A 21993-nucleotide genomic window follows, 5' to 3' on the forward strand; every position below is an offset into this window, starting at 1 on the left:
CAAAATTTTAAGGCAACCAGGTTACTTACTTTTTTGAGTTAAACCAACAAAAAACAACCTTTTTATTTTTTTTTACAGTGTGTTTACCACCAATTAACCAAAACACAAACGAGGTACTGCAGATTTGATTTGGATTGCACTCAAGTGACAACTCGGCTCATCAAGACACTGGCTTTAACGGCTGATTAAGCATCAAGACAAATCAACTACCCATTAACAAAAAGACCTTGCATGCAGTTATAACATGCGGTCATGTGGTATTCCCACAAAGGAATCTGTTGCATTATCTACAAAGGACCAAAATCCCATTTTAAAAGAAGTATAGATGTGTGGAAGGCAAACGGTCAAGTAAAAAAAAAAAAAAAAAAAAAAAAAATTTAAAGTTACACAGTCCTGTGTCAATGAGCTTCACTATGCTCGTCGTATAATCTGCAAGTAAGCCTATTTGTCCTTGCGCAATAGTCATGTGACTGAATCCACTGCATGTAGGTTATCCCCTCATGGAGCAGTCTTAGTCTGTAAAAAAAAAAAAAACCCAACATTTCTGTCTCACTCGGGTATTGAGACACTACAACTACAATGATGCAGCAAAAAAGACCAGTTGAAGAACTGGTGCGATGGAGCTGATGTTTAATGTACAAGTAAAGGAAAATTATGCAAAAATGGTGTTTATTGCGGCCGTACATTTCATGTGCCAATGCTTTTATCAATAATCAAGATTTGCCTCATTAAGAGGATTACTTTCTTTGTGTCTGGAATATTTACTTGGTTTTAGAACAAAGCATTAAGAAAATAAAACATTCCAAAAGGAAGAAGTTAAACAGCACATTATCTTTGCCCTCCACTTGTCTAGTGTGTTGTTAACCGGAAGTTGGGATGGGTGAAAACAGGCCCAATAACTGAATGAGAAAATTGTGTTTATGGATCTAAGGAAGTGACTCTCTGCCTCCCAAGACAAAATCCTTTCCCATTTGAGTGCATTTAAACTAGGTGCAGCCATTGGAAAGGGAATGATTGGCTTGATGTGTGCAAGAGTGTGGGGCGTGAGTCCTGGTGTAACAAGGATGATAAAAACAACAAGGATAATAATAATAATAATGATATTCAAGAGATGAACACATACCTTCATTATATATACATATATTGACTAGGGCTGCACGTTTTCAAGTTTTTTATTAACCGTTAACCGAGGCCCTTAGCGGTTAATACTCGGTTAACCATAGTGTGCGTCAGGGTTATTTTTAGCGTATTAATTTGACGACCACCATCTCCGTAGTTAACGCGCCTATAGAGAGAAATGCACATCATGGATTACATAATCAGAGTAGCCAATTTCTTTTCGTTTTAAATTGTTAAAAGACATTTCAAGTTTCTTAAGATTAGGGTTGGGAATCGTGAGAAATTTTCCGGTTCCGGTTCCGGTTCCGATTCCGCCTAACGATTCCGGTTCCGATTCCGGTTCCATTAAAATTATTAAACAAATAGTGGTAAAGGAAAAAGGCACAATATGCAACTTTAAACAATCCTTTTTTGTGTTTATTACTTGCTCTTAAATGAATTTACAGGTTGGCAATGTCAAAAAAAAAGTCCTGTACTATACATATATTACAGGATTAATCGAGCCAAATGGAATTTATGGAAATTAAAATAAACATGTTCAAATTTACACCTCTGAAATTGTCTTATTACATTTTCTCTCTCTGTTTTAGGGATGTTAACCGATGACCGTTTGACCCATGGTTGACCGTATCAACGTTAACTGATCAAAGTTGTCGGTTAAAAAAAAAAAGTGATCTCTAAATTAACTTAGGCTATTATAGACAGTGGACTAAACGCTACTACAGTTAGCCGTCTCATTATAAAATCTTTTTGTGTGAAGTGAACATATCCCTCGCACTCAATGTTTCATAACTCTCCTGTTTGTACTTAATAAACCAATAAAAACATTTGGGGCGAGGTCGCAGCGTTTGCGCGCTCACAAGGTTTGCAAAAAGTAAACAGGCTAAAACACTCGAGGTTAGAGCCAGAGCAGACGACCGTATGAAGCGTCATTCCGCATAAGATGGGCTTACATTTGGAAATATAATATCTACATTTCAGTGGAAACACATAAGGTGTTGATCGTCTTTCTTTATTATTGTTAGCACTAACTTACCTCGAACTAAAGCGGCGTCTCTTCAGAGTTGTTATTTTCTTAAATGAGCCGCGGCAATGTTTCAAATGAGCTCATAACGCTGGACAAATGCTTTTATTTTCAACGCGATCACCTTGTACCCAAACCATTTCGAAACTAATGAGCCATGGTCCTCGGATTACAAACAAGCTCCTCGGCGCCGCGTTTGCGGGACTCGCGCTGTGGGGGATTTTAAAAAAGTGACGTGAGGGGAAGGGAGGCGGCAGCGCTAAGACAGTGTGTGTGTGTGTGTGTGTGCGCGCGTGAGAGAGAGAGAGAGAGCGGGAGTGCGGCTCGCGGCTATGCTCCCAGCGCTTCGCACACACATTGCTCCAGAACCGTTTTCGGAACCGACACTCAGGAATTTCGCGCGGTTCCGGTATTTTTCAAAAATCAGTATCGGTTCTGCATAAGAACCGGTTCTCGGTTCCCAACCCTACTTAAGATCTATTTCATGTCTGCGAGGCGTACGCTGAGTTTCGTTAAATTAGGATGAGATGCGCTGCAGTTCACGAGTAATGCGAGTGGCCGCGAGGGCGCCTGCACGATTAGGGCATTAGTAAAATATGCAGCCGAGAATGATTCACACAGACTCAGCGTTTGACTCGCGCGGCTGATGAGCCTCTCCCGGCAGAGAGTTCAAGCATCTGTGGACTCGTTCCTTCAGCTCTGGCCATCTTGCTTTCAGTCCGCGATCAGCTTTTTTGTTTTCTTCATTACAGTTAAAGTAACGTCTGCTTTTCTCTAGTCATTCACAAGTTTCTCACTTCAAACTTTCTTTCTTCTGATCCGTTATGCACAGCGCGCGCGGCTCGCGCTCTGCTTCTGCCCTAATGCGACTTTTAGTCCAGTGCGACGTATGTTATTTTCCTCTTCATGACGCATATTTTGACTGATGCGACTCATACTCCGGAGCAACATATAGCCTGAAAAATGCTGTAAGCACTGCATTGCAATACTTGCATTTTGCCCCGTCACACTTTAATTTTTAAAGTGCTCCCACGCTTTCTTTGCCCGCTTCATTGCCCGCTTAGAAAGCTGGTCATGACTTCTTCTTGTGGATATTACAAATGTCTGGGAGCGCTCTGGCGGTCTCTAGGGGTGCAAACATATATTACAACTAAATTCAAGGCACGTCATTGACGTCACTTAACCGAGCAAAATGTTTCACTCGGTTACGCAATTTTTAACGGTTAATCGGTCAATCGGTTAACCATGGACACCCCTAATATTGACAACAACAAAAATCAAATTCCGCCTTTTCTGGTTAAAGATGCAAATAGATTTTTTTTTAACACACAAAGAACATTGAGTTTTTAAGAATATAAATAAGAAAATTATTGTCTTTTTACAGAAAACAGCAGATTTGCGTTATCATGCAGGGAGCCTATACATATCTTTACAAAGGTCTTAGGATTTTTTATAAAATAGTATAGTAATGAAATATAAATGACAGTATTTGTGGTGATTAAGTGATAGCATTTGTTTATTTCCTGAACAATTTTGGAAAATATGATTTGTAATTATTAATATAATTTTTTGTTTAAGCTTTTGTCTTCTGTACTATTAAAAAAAAATGCTGTATGTAAGCTGTAGAGTTCATCAGCGCCCTGTACTGTCATTGAGCGGCACTTCATCAGGACGTCTCCTTCACTCGTTCATGTGCTTCTCATTGACTTCTGAGTGCGTGTGTCCCTTTGACGCAAAATACAGCGGTGTTGAGCATTTACGGTTGATGGGCAAAGTATTCTTGAGTGCATTATAATTTTTTTTTTATAATTTTTTATAAATTATTTACAATATTTTGAAGTGCCCATGATAATATTGTGCATATTCATTATGGTGATATATCGCATTACCGAAAATCGGCGTGTCTTGCAGGGACTACATAATGTGACGTCAAATTGCTAGAATCTGCAAATAGACTGTACTAAGACAGTGTTTATGATTTATGTGATAAAATAATAATAATTAAAAAAAAAACGGTGGATTTTTCCCATTATAGGGTGGTTGTGTACACACACTGCCAACACACATGAATGTTCAAACATTCATTTTGTATAATAGGTCCCCTTTAATTTTGATTAATCGTGCAGCCCTGCTTCATTATCAAGACAATTCCTCTGTAACAAAAGCAATCAATGTGATCTTGAACTGAAAGAACAAATCTACACTTACAAATGCACAGAGGTGTACAACAGCCACTTGAATCCGTCACATCATGGCTCATTACCGTGTGAGAACACAATGATTTCATGAAACTACATCACCCAGCCTGCATCAGCACTTATCCTACATCATTACTCCATTATCAAACCATCTGGATTCACATTATCGGGGTAATAATCAAGGTCAGTACTCACAGAGGAATGTGGCGTTGCTCAATGTCGACCCGAGCCAATTCATCTTCCTCCACATCCGTTTCTCCTCCTGAGCTGCTTTCTGTGGCGTCGGAATCGAAAGCACATTCGGCAGATCGCAGGTTGGTGGTACAACTCAGGGATAGACGTTCTAATTCGGCCGGCATGGATCCACCCTTCAAAAAACGTCCCAGTCCGTCCCTCTCTTGAGGGGTGAGGGCGGTGTCGCCGTAACGGCCCCTTGGCCGCCTGGCATCCAGAGTGCCCAGCGTGCTCTTGAGTAGTCCGCCCAACTGCTGCTGCACGTGGCGCTCCACCTGCTTGGCCTGCACTACCTGCAGCCGTTTGCGTAGCCGCCGTAGCCGTGACTCGATCTCCCCTTGTCTGCTCTGGCTGTGCTGTGTACGGTCGCTTAACTCCACCCCAAGGTCACCTAAGTGGTCTTGCTGTGTAGTGAGCGAGTGCGCCAACTGATCTTCACTGCTTAACGGCATACAGTCTGAGATTTTGTCCTCTATGAAAGGTGCAATGGAGGTTGGGGATGTTGCAGCAAGTTCTCCATTGCTGGGACAATTCTGGGACTCACACGATGACAGTTGGTGTTGCTCCACACAGTCTCGAAGAGGACCATTCGTTGTCAATCCCCTGGTAGCAATGGCAATTTGTGTCTGATTTGAGAAATCCTGTTCGACGCTATGTTGGCCACCATTAAAGGTCACTGCATTGTCTCGTTCAGTCGGTTTAGTCACTTTCTTTGTCACACCATTGACAGTTGCGCCCTGGAAGGTGGGTGGCCCACATGGCCCACCTCCTCCACCGGCACTCATGATGCTCTTTAGCTGCTCTTCAGAGAGCTCTAAAGCCTGGTGCTTGCGTGGTATGAGGCTCGGCAGGATGCTGTGCGTCTTCAGTAGAACACCTTGCAGCTTGAGAGACTCTTTTGCTGAGGACACAGAGGTCACATCTGAACAGTGATATGAGGTAACGAGGGACTTGCAGGGGCCGGCCCCACGAGAGGAGCGCTCCTCTGAGGCCTTGCGCTTGACTGCACCGTTACTGGACACAAGGATATGGTTGGTGGTACCACTTTCCTCCACACCACTCGGGGAGAGGGTGGAGGAGGGCGGAGCCAGTTTGAAGCGTATGCGGTGAGTTTCGGCCGGCGCGTCGGTTAGAGCGGGCGCCATTGCAGCCATGCAGCGCTGGGAGGGGGCGGGTGAGGGGGCCTCTCCCGGTGCCGAGGCCAGCTCCACACCACCCACCCACCACTGTTCCAGGGGACAGCCTGAAAAAAACAAGAAAAGAAAACAACAAGACATCAGAAGACACATTTAGTGGTTTATCATGGTCTGACTGAACAGGAAGCAGAAAAAAGCAAACTGCACTTCAAGTATCAAAAGGAAGATAACATGCAAAGTCCTTTTCACATACAGCTTCTGGAAAATACACTGAGATAATGAGTCCCGGGATTTGGGATTTGTCACATTCTCACTGCCAGTGATTTTCTGGAATCTTTGAGCGCGTCACCACACATCCCATAAAGACACAACATCAGAATGAGACATGTAATGTCTTCACAGCGTCATGAAACACTTAAAGGTTCATGAAACCCCAAAACACATGTTTTTGAGATGTGAACATATGGACAGTCTGCTAACACAGGAAGTTATTGGTAAATTTTTTTTTTTTTTTACCAATAACTGCAAATTGGTTATTTTTGCATTTTCAGAACAATTTCATCCTTTTCGTTCTGAGGTAGAAGCGTGCCTCTGGAGTGTGTGATTGGCTGCCGGGACTGGAGACCACAATTCCACGTTATCCGGTTCTTATAGTGGAGAATTCAAACATCACGAAAGACCATTTTAGCCCTGTTCCTTCACCTCTGCCTGTTTAGCTTAGTGTTCGGACACATGCCATAAGTGAATTTCCTCAGCACAGTAGCACAAAAGTATGTTTGGCATGACATAAAAGAAAACTGAAACATTGTGTAGGCTTTCAAAGATAGGCTACTCCATCACCCTGCTCATCTTCCCAGTGTACGTTTCTCTAAACCTGCCATAAGAGCCACAGAAAAAAAAAACTCACAGGCATAAACTTTTTTTTCTGTATTTAAAACATAGGATTGTGCCATTTCCTCACTGCAGCACAATTTTTTTTCCTATATCATAAGAAAAAAAGAAAAAAGTATCTACATCTATCATACAAACTCAATATACCACCCAGCCCGAACTATACATTACTATATGAGAATGTAACATTTTATTATTCGCATTTAAACAGACCCAGACAACTCTGACCAATGCCTAACGGTTCACAGTATCAATGTAGGTCAAACCTTAAGAGGGAAAAACTAGCAGAGCCGGACACAAGGACAGAGACAGTTTCATGCGGAGGCCAACTATACAGATATGGAAGTATTTCTACAACAAGTAAATGCAAAACTCAGGCCTTGAGACTATGACTTCAGCTCTGTGATGTCAAGCACTGTTTAGCCTGTTCTTATTACCCTCAAAACAATGACAACAGACCGTGACATTTGGAGTGACTTTGAATGCAGGTAGTAGTTGACAGCACCATAACTAAATCTGGAACATAAACCAATTCATTCTGCACTGTCAAAACCCTTTAGGTGTAAACCATTCTTGTTAAATCTAACAAGCTGATGTGCCATGCCTTGATGCATTTGGTGAATATTTTGAGAGAAGAGAAAATTAATTCACAAAGACTAGGTTCTTAAGACAGTTTTGAGGTTTTTAAGATAAAAATGGAGTGGGGTGACACACTAAAGCAACAGGGCTCAATGCTGAAATGCCACCTGGTCTTGTGAGATGGCTATTACAATAAATTACATGGGAGGAAAAAGATGGCTAAACTGCCTCCTTTCAAAATAAAACAGCTACTTTGAATTTGAATAGATCATTCAAAAATGGCATGCAGATTTTAAAACACTCTATGGCACTCTTCTATTGTATTTATCTTTGCTTATAATTTGTTTATTACTACCTCTGTAGATTCACTTCCCTACACAATCACCCCTATTATTCTAGAATGATTCATTCTGTTGAAATGGTTTTTGTAAATCGCAATAAAAGTTTTGCAATATTGTGCAGCCCTAGCTTGTACTGTGCATAGTTCAGCAGGTTTGTGCATAGTTCGGCGAGAATGTAAAATACCACGCAGAATTGATGTACTACATATAGTCTTTGTTGTATTTTCCAGTTAAATAATGCCGTTCATGTGGACTTATTCATCCTTTATGAACGAGAAAAAACTAAATGCACAAACTGCAATCTCCTTGTGAAAAATGTGATGATACCAGAATTTCTGTAGTACTGACTCCCAAGTATATCTGGTACCCGCAGCTGCATTCAGTCGCTTGCGTGTTAATCTAAACACAGGGCTCCAGACTGTAGCCGAATATACTAGTGTATGTGAATATTAAACTGCAAAATACTATTTAAATATTACTCCTGCATGTTCTACTGTTCTGTGTGAATGACGGGCGCTGATGCGCGGGCACGCGTACGCGCACAAACAACTGCTGTGTCACTATATAAGGACATGAAGGCATGAACCATCACTTCATGAAAATGTACCATTTCATTTGATAAAATACAATGAATACAGACACTCAAAGGTCTTCATGGCAACCTGTCAAAATAAGTTTGGTCTAACGTGAAGGAATTAGAAACATATTAGGGTTTACTGTTGTACAGTAGATTTAGCTACCTCTCTATGTAATAATAATAATAATAATAATAATATGCCTCTACTAATAATACTAATTATTAGGGATGCACCGATCCGTTACTCAGTATCGGCTCCGATCAGCCATTATTTGTCGGATCGGGTATCGGTCAGACAGGACCGATCCAAATTCGATACTGTGCTTATAATATTCTGTGTTATTGTTAAAGTGCCCCACAAAAGGCGCAAAAACATTATAAAGCATCATCAACCATTTGTGCACTATATTGTAAGTGTTCTGAAACCATTCTGTAGTTTAATGTGAAGTACAGATAAATATAAGTCATTAAAGTTCAAGTCAATGCGCTTCTCTCTGCTGCGGGTCAGTCACTCTCCATTCAGCTTTAAACTGCATGCTGCGTTCAGTTACGACAGTCAACACGACGAAATGGGATACGGGATGCGCATACGCGCTTTGTGGCGCTCTGTGGTATAATACTTTTGCACTATGAAAGATTATTATGACATGTGGGCAGATCTCTGCTTCCACCGTTCACTAAACATTGGAAGCAGAAGAGTTAAATATGAACGTGCAGTGCATAAAGAAAGCAACAGAAATATGTGCGCATGAGGAGAAAAAGCGTGGCGCGGGACGTGCTCGTGCTGCCGGACTCTGACCTAAAGCACAGACACATGCCTTTCAGACAACAAACATGCGTTCGCCATTCAGTTCTTTTGCGGATTATTGTTTGGGTTTGAATGGTCAAAAATATGTAAAAATTCATGGTCTGGTGAGTATTCAGGTAAACTCAGTCGGATATGTCTTTAGTGACCGTGTACAGCTGAGGTAATTATATCAGTGCAGGTCTTAAGCCAGACCTAATATTCTGTGATTAAGGTTAAGCAAACAATGAAAAATAGAAAACCACCACATGTTTGGCTAAATAACTAAAATATATTTATTAAGAATGAGTGTATAGTTAAATTATAGAGTGAAAAATAAGTAAGCAATTTTTTATATTTGATTATTTAATTTCTTTCTTGACTTGCCTACTGTTAAATAGATCTAATGTAGCTAAAAAATAAAGTAATGTTTTTGTCATATTGTTTGTAATTTGCATGTTTTGCTTATTTTTAAAAACAGATACAATTAAAATCTATTATAAGATTACATTTAAAAGATATTAAATTACTCGTATCATAAAATAAGATTTTGTTCATCCCAACCTGTTGAGAAGTGAAAGGTTAGTGAATGACAATAATGTGATCTCTGTAAGGATGTTCACACTGGCATGTAGTTATTACAGCAATAAGAGGAGGGGATGGGCAAAAACCAGGGCAGGAACTGCAGGACAAGTGAAGTTTTAGTAAAAAAAATAAAACAGTGATTAATAAGTTCTGTTGTCATATTCATATCTGTTTTTTTTTTTTTTTTTTTTTACTGTGGTATCGATATCGATGTATTTTAGTCTGGTATCGTATCAAAGTCATAATTTTGGTATCGTAACAACACTACCATACTGGTGTCACATGTCAGTATTTGGTGGTTTAAATGGTCGCTTGAGGTCTCTGTTAGGTTTAGGCAGTGTAGTAACTGTGTTAGGCAAAAAAATATGCCGTCACCTAAATCGTAGGAACTTTTTTTGTCACAACCATAGCGCACGTATATATTTCCCTCTTCTAAAATATAAAATGTGTGTAGACTGAATTTAAGTGTCTGGACTCCTTTATTAACTTGGGATTTTCCGTTATTTGTGAGAAAACGCTTCCCTGCCAAACGCAGAATCTGTTTCCACTGGACGCTAGATGGCGCTATTACGCATCTTCTGAATGAGTACAGAATCTACTGGTCAAATCACACCCGAGGAAGATGCAGTAAAATAAGCAATTGTATGTAAGCAGATTAGTGTTGCAGCTAATGTTATTTTGATAATCGATTAGTTGGCTGATTTTCTTCTTCTTCTCGATTAATCGGACAAAAGGGCTATTTTTATTTTATTGACAAAACTATTCCACATCCTGTCCAATGCTGCCCTTCAAACAAACGTGTCAGCTGAGTACTATGAACACAGTGACTAGATCAAATGAACCATGGTTTTACAATGAACAAAAACTAAAATAATATTAATAAATAAATAACAGGGCCACTCTAGTTATTCAATGGTAACCACAAATTAGCCATTGTTTCTAACTTAATTCATTCAGATTCAACAAAGAGACTTATAATACTATACTCAAAATACTATTATTATTCACTGCACCGGTAAGGTGTGTGTACTTAAAGCATATGGGGGAAAAGCATGCTTTAAACTACAGCAAGCCCCTTTAGCCATGACAGCAGTCCTGTTATATGCAAAAACATTATGAACATAACTAATATCATTGCTTTTCTAGCAGTGCAATGAGTGGTTAAGATACACTAGGGGTGGGCGATATCTCGATATTTAAAATATATCGAGATATTTTTTCAACTCGATATGGATTTGGACATATCGTATATATCGATATATTGTTTATATTTAATTCTGATTCCGCCACTTTGCTTGTTTGCCTTCTCTGTGCTGTGCTCGCTCCCGCTCGCGCGCCTCCCGCCTCTTGCTTTTGTTCCCCCTCCCCTCGCGTGTCGTCTCATTGAACACGGCTGCTTCCACAACCAGGTGAGGATTAGTTATCATGTTGACAAGCGTGCACGTTGTTCGGGACTCAGTTTAGAGACCATGTTTTCCTTCTAACACAACTGCTTGCTAAAATTCATAAAGAAATATTAATGTTCATCATAGTTCAAAGCGCAAGTTTCACCCACAGTCAGGTGATTGACACTACTGGTGCGAGACGCGGTCGCAATCATGCCAGTTTATGATTTGTGTCTAACTGATCGCATGGTTTTCGGTTAAAATGTCAAAATGATCGCAAATCATTTGAAAACATTTATAAAGTATTGCAATATCATTACTATTATTATTTTGTCAGCTTTATCACGGGATTATGATGAATAGGTCTATTCATGTTTTAGCCAAGAGGGAAAAACGCGACATCCCGGGTGTCCTGAGACACAGTGCTCTTCTGTCAGTTGTACTGTATATTATTATCATATAGCCTACCTTCTGACATTCATATTTCTTTCTGTAACTGGAAAAGAAGTGAAATTCAGCTCATGTGTAGCCTGCATGATGAGTTTGAATTTTGTCAAACTCATGACAAACATCACTGTTTGAACTTTGATACAAAATCAGTTTATTTATATCTCAGTCATGCCCCCATCTTTCTGCAAAATGCTTACTGTTTACTTTAAGTGTAAAAAAGGGAGTCTTTGATTCATCTTTTGAAAGCATGAAATAAATGAAAAGAAGAAAATATTATTTATTTTCTTTTACAGTTAAATTATTATTATTTATGTAATCAGGGAGTTTTTTTTAATGTTGCAAAAGCAATTTGTTCCTACATGAACTGACTACCTCTTTGCACTTCAATAATAAAAAAAAGAATTTGTGGTATTTGGCATATTTGTTTTTGCTGTAGTTCTTAGGGGGTTATTTTTCCTGTAAAGATATCGAGATATATATCGTATATCGAGATATAGCAAAATATATCGAGATATATTTTTTGCTCCATTTCGCCCAGCCCTAAGATACACTTCTCTATCTTTTCAATCGGTTTCAGTTTGTTTAACTAAAAATCACAAAATGACTTCCTGTAGTATGGAACTGAACACGCAAGTCTGGTATTGAATGCCATGCACCTCCACTGATATATCAACCAATGTGGTGGTAGTGCAGTTCCCATGACCTTTAGCCATACAAGATCCAAACCTTCCTGGGTGGGGTGGAGTCTTGTCACAGAGCTCTTTTAACCATTATCTCTATTAAGGAACTACTAGACAGAACAATCCTGAGCATATTTATATTTTTCTTAAGAACAGTTTCCCTTGAAAACAACCACACCTGGAAACCACACCTACAAGAGCAGATATCCTACAAAAAAAGTGGTTGAAAACTGATCAAAATGTCATATGCTGACAATTTAACCATAAAGCAACATGGTCAATATGAAGCCGTCACTAATGTTTTTTTTGGTAATCAAGCAATCAGTTATATACTTTGACGATTAATCGAGTATTCATGTAGGCTAAAAATACACCTAAGCCTTAAAAATTACTTGAAAAAAGGACATTATGTAAAATTCACTTTTACATGGTGTTTGAACATCAATGTGTCTGGAGTGTGTGTAACTAACCAACCAACCAACAGGGCTGAGTATTGTTCAAAATCTTTCGATCCGGTGGTAATTTCGATACCTCAGTTTTGATACCGTTCCTAACAATACTTTTTTCGATACCATATGCAACCGACAAGCAGCACAAGCTAACATGCATAAAGTGGTAGTCAACATTATGGGGATGCACACAGCTATTAGCGCTCACACTGCATGCGTAACGAACTCAAGCCTAACCTAACCGCGCTCTGGCTCTTCTCTTCCAAGCGGTCAAACGAACCGCGCCAGGGCACGGAACGGACCGCTCACACTTGTCAATCAAACCGAGCTTTGGGCCTCAAACCCCTCGGGCACAGTCCAGAGCGTCTAGTACACCACCTTTGGTTGCAATACTCAGGCATGTGATTGGCTAAGGACAAAAAAGCAGGAAAATATACCATATTTTATAATATAGACCAACCCCACCCCCGCCGCGCCGCGCCGAACAAACTGGTGGCGGATCAATACGGACAGTAAAGCAGGACCCATAACAACTTATTTGAACAAAAAAATACATTTTATTGTAATAACTTTTTTGTACAGTATGAAAAATAACTAATTATTTGGTGGATGCATTTTTACCCAATTTTAATAGCTAAATGTGCAGCATGCACATTTTCATGTCAAAAGAAGGCCTCAATTTTTCTATGACTCTTTAGCCTTTGTAGAAAGCTTTTTTAGAGCCTCTACACGTTTCTTTTGGAATTTGCGCTTGGCATGATAAATGAATCTATAATGACGAAATGGGGGTGCAATTCACGTTTATTCCACAAGGTGGCAATGTCTGATACCCAATGATGAAGTGACGTTTCACTCATAGTTACCTCTGACAGAAAACGAAACAATAATAATTATAATCTGCAAAACTTAAAATGACTCAGTGATTTACTGCAGAGAGCAAGTACTAAACACAATCATATGTTAGTGTCACTGTCTCTTGATGATGGATGTGGTCAAGCTGTCAGTGAGCAAAATATTGATTTTGAAGACGTTGAAAATGAGTTGGAGAATATGCGTGAGATCGCGAATATGAGGCAGATGCTGAATCTACTGGTAAACCAGCTCTGACGAGGAAATATGATGATGGTATTAAACATCTGCTCAAACTGAACCCTTCCAAGCTCCAAAAGGTAACGAAATAGGTTTTATTTTATTCTTCTGTAGCTGTTACTCTAACATCAGGAGGAGTTGTATATATTATCGCGACAGGTAGAGGTCTAACGTTATCCATGTTAAATATAGGACCGGGTCCCCAATATGTAAGAATGTTTGGCGAAACAGTCATGCATTTAAGGGTTAAGCTATGGAATGGCTTCAGATGACTTTGTCACCCAAACTGACGTGAAAAAAGCGGGGGGCGCCGAAAAGCGCGCTGTTTGCATATATAGCTAGTGCTAGCAAATACAAGTAATGTTAGCTGTCAAGTTAATGTTAAATGCAGCTTAAACATCCTGCCATAGTGGAAAATCAATCAAAATCGATAATCTAATCAATCGACAACAAAGTCAAATTAGTAACTTATAGGTTATATATAGACACAAGCAATAGTATACCCAGATCATCCGATCCGGTGATGTTCTTGTCACGATACAGTCCTTGTTGCCCATCCCGCGATCGTGGTTTCGACCCGGGTTACCATGGTGACGGCTGTGAGATGACGGTCAACCCACCAATCCCCCCCCGCCCCCGCCATTTTTTTTTTTTTTTTACAGATCTGCATGATTTACGTAGGTCACATTTTCAGGTCGGAAAATCCGGAATTCCGGATTAATCCGGAAAAATCACATCCCTGAATACTCTTATCGCATATGTTGCACTTTGCTGACTCTGCATCCACTTTTATAAAGTGAAGCCACACTTTAGACCTCTTTGCCATTCTTAAACGACTCGGTAGAACACATGAGAAAAATAACTACACTTGTGTTGTGTGACTGCGAGTATCTTCAGAAATCCTCCCCCTCTCATGGTGGTGGACAGCCAGTTGCTGGTGCTTTAGGTCCTTACCAAGCCTGCAGTCTCCCTCTCATTTACTGAAGCTTTCGCGCCTCGATCGCCCCCCGGTGACCGGTCCCAGTATAGCCGCCCCTCTGTGATTTCTAATGGACGCAAGGCAAACTAAATAATAAAATTACACTTCAAAATTTTTCCCCCAAAGTTAGTTTATGTCACTGAAGGCAGTTATCATCACGATGATTTCATTTCAGGTGTTCGTTTTAAAAATAAGTTTAGTTGGAGTTAGTTATTTGATGCTATAAAAACGGGGGGTGTGACGTCATGATTGACAGCGGAGACTGACGGCTTCTCTGAGTGAAGTTGTCACTGAGGCACTAACAGACTTTTTTCGAAATTTTTGGGAGCAGATTGGAGCTTTAGCTTTAATTTCTACATTTCCATACCTGTTTATTTCACACCAACATAATTAATTGTTCTGCATCTGCGAGAGTGTGGGCAGGCTTTTGATATCGCGACTGTACTTCCTGCGCTCTACTGCGCAACTCCTGTCCCGAAATCGCTACTGCGCAGACTCGGTCCCAAGATGTCCTCGCCGTGCAAGGCCGCCTGAAAGCTTCAAAAATGGCAAGCGGAAACGGATGATGTCGAGTCGTCCATATTTTTTTACGGTCTATGGTCCTTACATGCAAGTATGCTGCAGGCTCACACAGACAAAGCCACTTGGCTTTTGGTACCAAAATTTGGCACCGTTTTTTTCTTTTTTTTTTCTCGATACTTATAGTAACAACGTTTTTCATTCAATACCATGAAAGTTTCCCCGTTCGGTGCTCAGCCCTACCAACCAACCACCCAATAAAGTAAAAATCCACCAACTTTTTATATTACCCATAAATCAGAACCATGGTCTAAAAATTCCAAGCCCAACCCACTGGTAACGATCTCTGCCCTATTAGGGCCCGATCAGACAAAACATGCTTTTTTCTTCAGGTTTTAAACGCGAGGCGCACCACACTGCCTTTTTTGGTCTACGTTTTTTTAAATTTTATTTAGAAAAGAGCAACTGCAGGATTTTTTTGTGTTGCTATGCAAACCCTGAATCAGCTGTCATGTCAGTGTAATCAGCAGGTGGCTAAAACGCATAAACCTTGTGCAAAACGCTCACTGCCAATAGAAAACATTTTAAAAAGCAGTTTGCCATGTTTAAATCTCAATATAGTGATATAATGTCACTGCTACATAGGGCTGGGACAGTATGGATTTTTTTACCACAGTTGAAAAGCAAGAAATTCCCGCGGTTCAGCGGTAAACCGCTTTTAAACCCATGATATTAAAAAAAAGAAGAAAAAAAAGACGTGCAAATGGCGTGGCGCCGCGCCCCCTGTTGCACGTCTTGTTGTGAGCCACACACATCCATCTTTTTCTATAGTTTGCTCTGTAAATTAAATTGAGAGTATAACTAATGCATATATGCAATTTTAAATACTGTACTGTATTCCAGATATATATAGCCTACAATTTACAATAATAAACGAGCAAACATCCTTTTCATAAGCATGCTGTGTGTTTATTTTCCACAACAGGCTACAGCCTGTAAAACATTTAAATGATTATAAGTAAATAATGGTAATCTTAAGAATATAAGAAAATTAAATATTTGTTTAAAAAATATTTGTTTTATAGCCCATTGCCCCGCAAAAAGATGCGTCATGCCGCTCGGTGCTTTGAGATGATTGTGGGACACGAGCTGGATAGACCTTCTCGAATATCTTCGTCTTCATGTTTTCTCCTGATGTTGCAAAGCCACACAGACACACAAACATCTGAAGAGTGAATTTTATCTTCCAAAGGGTCAAGACATTTAGGCTCTGTTTGATCATGCAGAAAACCAAAAGTAAAAACGTTGCACGTGAACTGCGCTATTCAAATAAATTTGACGCGCCTCAAGTCTAATAACAAGCACAAATTATTTAAATAATAGTTAGTTCTACAGTGTTTTTCTACTTTACCACAGTAAAAGATGTGAATGGGTGTAACAGACTTAATCAAACAAAAGGAAGAAACGTTTATAATTCGCGAGTTAAGATTTGGGAAAAGAAACGAGGGTTAATCTATATTTATACAGTGAAGATTATGTAGTGATATTTTACATTTGATTACTATTTCTGTAAACTACCTGAAAATCTAGTTCAGACATACACGAAACAAATAAAAAAGTTATTTTCAGGTTTTTTTTTTCTGTTGCATTTGTGCTGTTGCTCATAATTCTATTATTTGTTCTTATTTCATTACAGACTGAGTTAGGCTTTCTGGAGTAAACCTTATTTATTAAGGTTACATGGATCGAAAAAGAACAAAAGCAATAACTAGGCTTATTTTAGTTTATTTATTACTTTGTGGTGGTGCCAGTATAAATTTGGTCAGGCCAAGTAAAAATGAAAACCACTGGCCCTGTGTAATGCTTTTTGAATATTCGATTAGTTGATTTAATTATAGAATATCAAATAAATTGTGAGATTATCGTCTAAAAAACAAACAAACATGTTTTTGGTGCTGAAGTCATTTTCATTTTAGGCTTCTCCTCCTTTTTATATTTTCTTTTCATGAAAAATATGAGATGCGTTGTTTCCACCAGAATATGAGATGCAGCACGAGACCACGCGACTGTCAAGACTAGCTGGCACTTCAGCGCAGCTTCGCAGAGTCATGGCTTTTTTACTTTGGTTCACTTAATTAATTTTCTCTGATCAGATAGTGTAATTCCATGTGGTTGTTTAAACCACATATGTAAATTTTACTGGAAAATTGTTTAAAAATAAATGCGAGAGCGTGTTATTGGCTATACAGGATATGGTGTAGTCAGATACAACGCCGCTACTGCAACACGCATTGCCGCAAATGAAACGGAAAGTAGGCTAGCTAAGTCTCAGGTGCTCAAAAACATAAATATCTTCATTAAAACTAATGAGACTTACGGTCGACTGTTCACACTTGTAGTTCGGTTCGTTTGGTTAGTTTGGTCCGGACCAAAAAACAAAAACAAACATAATAGTCCTGGTCCGCTTAGCGTTCACACGGGCATTTTTAACAGCGAACCTAAAGTTTCCGAACCAAAGGCACAGGGAGACGCTCACAACCTGATTGGTCGGCTTATACGACGTAGGAGCTCGTTTACCGAACATGCAAAACAATGTTGTGTGCGGATTACACGCGCGGGCATTTTATGCGTGTACATATGGCATTATTTTTTACCAGAGAACTCATGAAGAGCTCATGAAATGTTCACAACATTCAAAACAACGTTGTGTGCTGGATTAAACGCGATCATTTTATGCGTGTAACACATATGGCATTATTTTTTTTACCAGAGAACTCATGAAGAGCTCATGAAATGTTCAAAACAAAGCTGTGTGCTGGATTAAACGCGATCATTTTGTGCGTGTACATGTGGCATTATTTTTACCCGCTGAGAACTCATGAAGAGCTCATAAAATGTTCAAAACATTCAAGCAGGATTTCCTCCGTTGTGCAGAAAAGTGTCAGGCGTCTCTTATGCAAAAGAGACGGCCGTTCTGTCGTCTGTACCTGCTAATAATGGGCAACACAGGAGCTTTGATGAGAAGAGCCAGGTATGCTTTTTGTGCGTTTTTTCTAGCATTTTCGAAACATGCTCGTCAGACCAAATATTGATGAGGCTCTTCCTCGTTGCTCTACGTTTGCCCTCTAACGTTAAAGTTACTCATTTTGGATAACGTACACCGATCTTTCCGCGTCGTCAAATCAGCTGCATTATGCGTGGCATCTTGTGACATTATACGTCCGGTTTTTGGTCCGTTTACATGTCTTTGGTCCGTGTTGCGTTCATATATCAATCGAACCGCACCAGAGTTCGTTTGGAAGCGGACCGAGACCCATCTTTTTAGCGGTCTCGGTCCGCTTGTTTGGTGCGCACCAGAGTTCGGGTGGCAGCGTTCACATATGTTCAAATGAACCGCACTAACCGAGCAACCGCACCAGGGTTCGTTTTAATCGAACCAAACATGACAAGTGTGAACGCACCCTAAATGATATTACATGTGGTTTCCCTGACTAAGGATTTAAACATTCAAATCAATTGTCGAATCTTTCTACGGTCGACTGATAGTTGAATCCTCTGTGTGTGTGTGAATGGGCTGGGATGCGACAATAGTCAGCAGGAGGGTAAAACTATTTTTATTTTCCTTTACACACTGCACACAGCAAAAAAAAAATGTATAAAGCGTCCAAAACTGCCTGCCAACTGACAGACAAACTGACAATGGCTCTCTCTCATTTAGGTTTAAATTAAAGGTAATGTGGTGGATAAACATTCATAAAACGTTTTCTCATAACATTTTAAAGCCACGGTTGAAATACAGAACATCACACAAATATATGAAAGAACATTTTGATAAATAAACCTAAAAAAATACCTGCCTAGAAAGGACAATAACACAGTGTTTACATGCATGTTCTTAAGCCGATTGTGCCTAAAGGGGGTCGCACACCGGACGTGAAGCTCAGCGCCACGTCCGCGATGCGCACATTATATACGCAAGCTCAATTTTAAATCGACTTCTGACAGAAGAGCTGCGCCATGGGTGTATCTTAGCACAGGGTAAAATCAGTATGTACTTCGACAATTTGAGGACAATTTTTATATTTATTTAATATAAAACCTTAAAATGGAGCTCTGTGGCGCAACAGGATTTTGAACAACTTCCTGAGTCGCCGGGGACAGGTGCCAGTGTGGGTCCACTCATTGAAAACAATGTGACTGAATTTTAAAAATGTGGCATGGCACTAAGCTTCACATCTGGTGTGTGACCCCCTCAGCGCTACGCCTTTAAAATATTGAGCACCCCCAAATTGCCAAAATGATATGATCCTCCTTCATAACATCGGTGAAGATTTGACTGTGAGATTGGTGGACGAATTTGGCTCTGCATATCAATGCATCAAATTTTCGACTATTCGGGATCACCCCTAGATCTTACCAGTGCTTAGGTCACTCTTTTCCCTATTGCGGTATTGGTCTCCAAGCTCTGTATAAAAGCTTTCACATTAGCAATTTTCCATGCGATCCGTATCCGATTTCAAACTGTCTGTGTAAAAACTAGGGATGCACCGATCCGATACTCGGCATCAGTATCGGCTCCGATCTGCCATTATTTGCCGGATCGGGTATCGGACAGACAGGACCGATCCAAATTCGATACTGTGCGCATAATATTCTGTGTTATTGTTAAGCCCCAGCGCCCCACAAAAGGCACAAAAACTTTATAAAGCATCAACGGTTCGTGCACTATATTATAAGTGTTCTGAAACCATTCCATCATTTAATGCGAGTACAGATTAGTTCACGTCAATGCTTCCCTCCACTGCGTCTGTCAGTCACTCTCCATTCAGCTTTAAACTGTCGCGTTCGGTTACGACACTCAACACGATGAAACTTTCCAAGATTATTTATTGTTTCTGTTATTATGCTTGATCTGTAGATAACGCTGCGTTTATTGCTGTAAACCGTGTTACTTTCTACCGGGTGTCAGTTAGATCACAACACTGGACTAGTTATTATAATGTTTTTCACACACAGTAACTGAAATGTTAAACTGTTAAAATAAACGGCTTATTAGAATACTGCATAGATATACTACGCGTCTATATCTTGTTTTAAACTTCTCGTTGCGGACGGAGCGCAGCGCGCTGTGAGCGTCTATGACTGTGGCTGTGACCATGTGACTCCGTGTTGCTTCAAGCGCATCATCCTGCACACGGGATGCGCATAAGCGCTTTGTGCCGCTCTGTATTATGCTACTGTTGCGCTATGAAAGCCTTATTAATAGCCTATCTATATGTTGCTGCCTCATTAAAAATATGCACTATACATTTAAAATAAAAGCAATTTCTTAGTATATAGGCCCTATTTCTATAAATATATTTACTTGTTTTTCATGAATATATTTTGTGTAACATATTACCAGATTTACAGCTACAGTTAATTCACTTTTGTGGTTTCCTTTATTTTTTCCCAACTAAATGTTTAGATTTTATACAATTATTGTGCACTCATGATTTTATAACTTTTGCTGCTGTATTATTCACTAACCTAATTTAATTAATTCTACACACTAAGGCTTAGAAATTCTACATAGAAAAAACTGCATTGGTATCGGATCGGTTTAGTATCGGTATCGACCGATACTCAACATTTTTAATATCGGATCGGATCAGTTCTGGAAAAATGGTATCGGTGCATCCCTAGTAAAAACACCCCGAGACAATACTGTAGACTTGTGTGCAAATAACGGTTATGGTAACTTAGGGCAATGTCAAATCAGCATGTTGCAATAATTATATGGCTTGAGTTAATATAGCCTACTCACTGAGGAATTAAACAGTTTGTTATCATATATACATACATAAAAATAAAAATAAATAATCGTTAGTTGCAGCCCTACTGCACCCTTACTGAGATTAATTGTAATAGATACAGAGAGCGAAACAAGCGCTCAGTCAGTGTTCAAGGCGAGTGAAAATATTTCTGAGGTTAACTTATACTTAGCCTCTACTCAAACAAAGCTAGCGAAATCTAACAATTAGCCAATTATTAATAATAAACATTATTTAGCATGAAAATTGTAGGGGGTTGATGTGTCACATACATACAGAGTGAGAGGGCTATCTTTAGCTCTTTTCAATAAAACAATGAAAACATTTTAATAAATTTGCTTATTCCAATCCTTAGTTGTTTTTTTTATCTGTGGCTCTAATCTTGTCCCTTGAACAACAACCAATCACGGGAAGTTTTCAAATGATCTACTTTGTGGGTTGTGATAACCTCCCTCTCTCACACTGCCTGAAACGTGTGAAGGTCAAAAACATGCATTTCAATGACTCCTGAGTGGTGGAGAGAAAGTAGTAGTTCCCTTGGTCCTATCTCTAAAACAATCCAAAAATTTGCATTTGGACACTCACAGACCAAAGACTATTCTTAGATAGGTTGAGCATGTCATCACCAGCTAGCGACTCTTATTTTCCCAGGAGATCGTTTTATCCTGAGCACAATGTATTTGTGTAATCACATTTACCCAAAGTCACAACAGGACTACCAACACAGATTTCAGAACAGTAATGATTTTGTGCAACCTATACCACACACACTGCTGGCTTATAAGAAAACATAAGACACTTCTTAAATAATCCTGTAAACGTTTGTATTTTTCTAGTTAACTGCTCTTGCTGGACATCTAAAGATTACATCCATCTATCTATAGATAAAATACTTTTTTTTTTTAATCCATCACAAAACGATTAAAATAAATAATCAATGCATTCAACTGAACAAAACTGACTTCAGGCGGTTGCAATATGTCCAGATCATGGTTCTCACACTGTCTGGCCTGAGGAGGAAGTGTGTGAATGAAAGCTTATATTTTGAGTGTGTAAATGTAGGTGTGTAAGGGAGAGAAATCCTTTATGAAAAGGCTGTTATTTTTGGAAAGTTGACGCGTCACATGTCCTTGAACTATTATTAATACTAACTACTATTGA

The 21993-nt window shown here is 39.5% G+C and overlaps 1 protein-coding gene across 1 annotated transcript in view; it reads right to left on the minus strand.

Annotated features, from left to right (window-relative positions):
* The window catches only part of kansl1b (KAT8 regulatory NSL complex subunit 1b), an 87942-nt gene that overhangs the window by 62249 nt on the left and 3700 nt on the right, over positions 1-21993 (minus strand). Inside the window, exon 2 of the mRNA XM_067412697.1 lies at positions 4537-5818. Coding sequence (XP_067268798.1) covers positions 4537-5729 — 1193 coding nt within the window. The 5' untranslated portion in view covers positions 5730-5818. The remainder of the gene's footprint in view (positions 1-4536; positions 5819-21993) is intronic.

The sequence above is a fragment of the Pseudorasbora parva genome, chromosome 2, assembly GCF_024679245.1.
Source record: "Pseudorasbora parva isolate DD20220531a chromosome 2, ASM2467924v1, whole genome shotgun sequence".
Taxonomy (NCBI): Eukaryota; Metazoa; Chordata; class Actinopteri; order Cypriniformes; family Gobionidae; genus Pseudorasbora; species Pseudorasbora parva.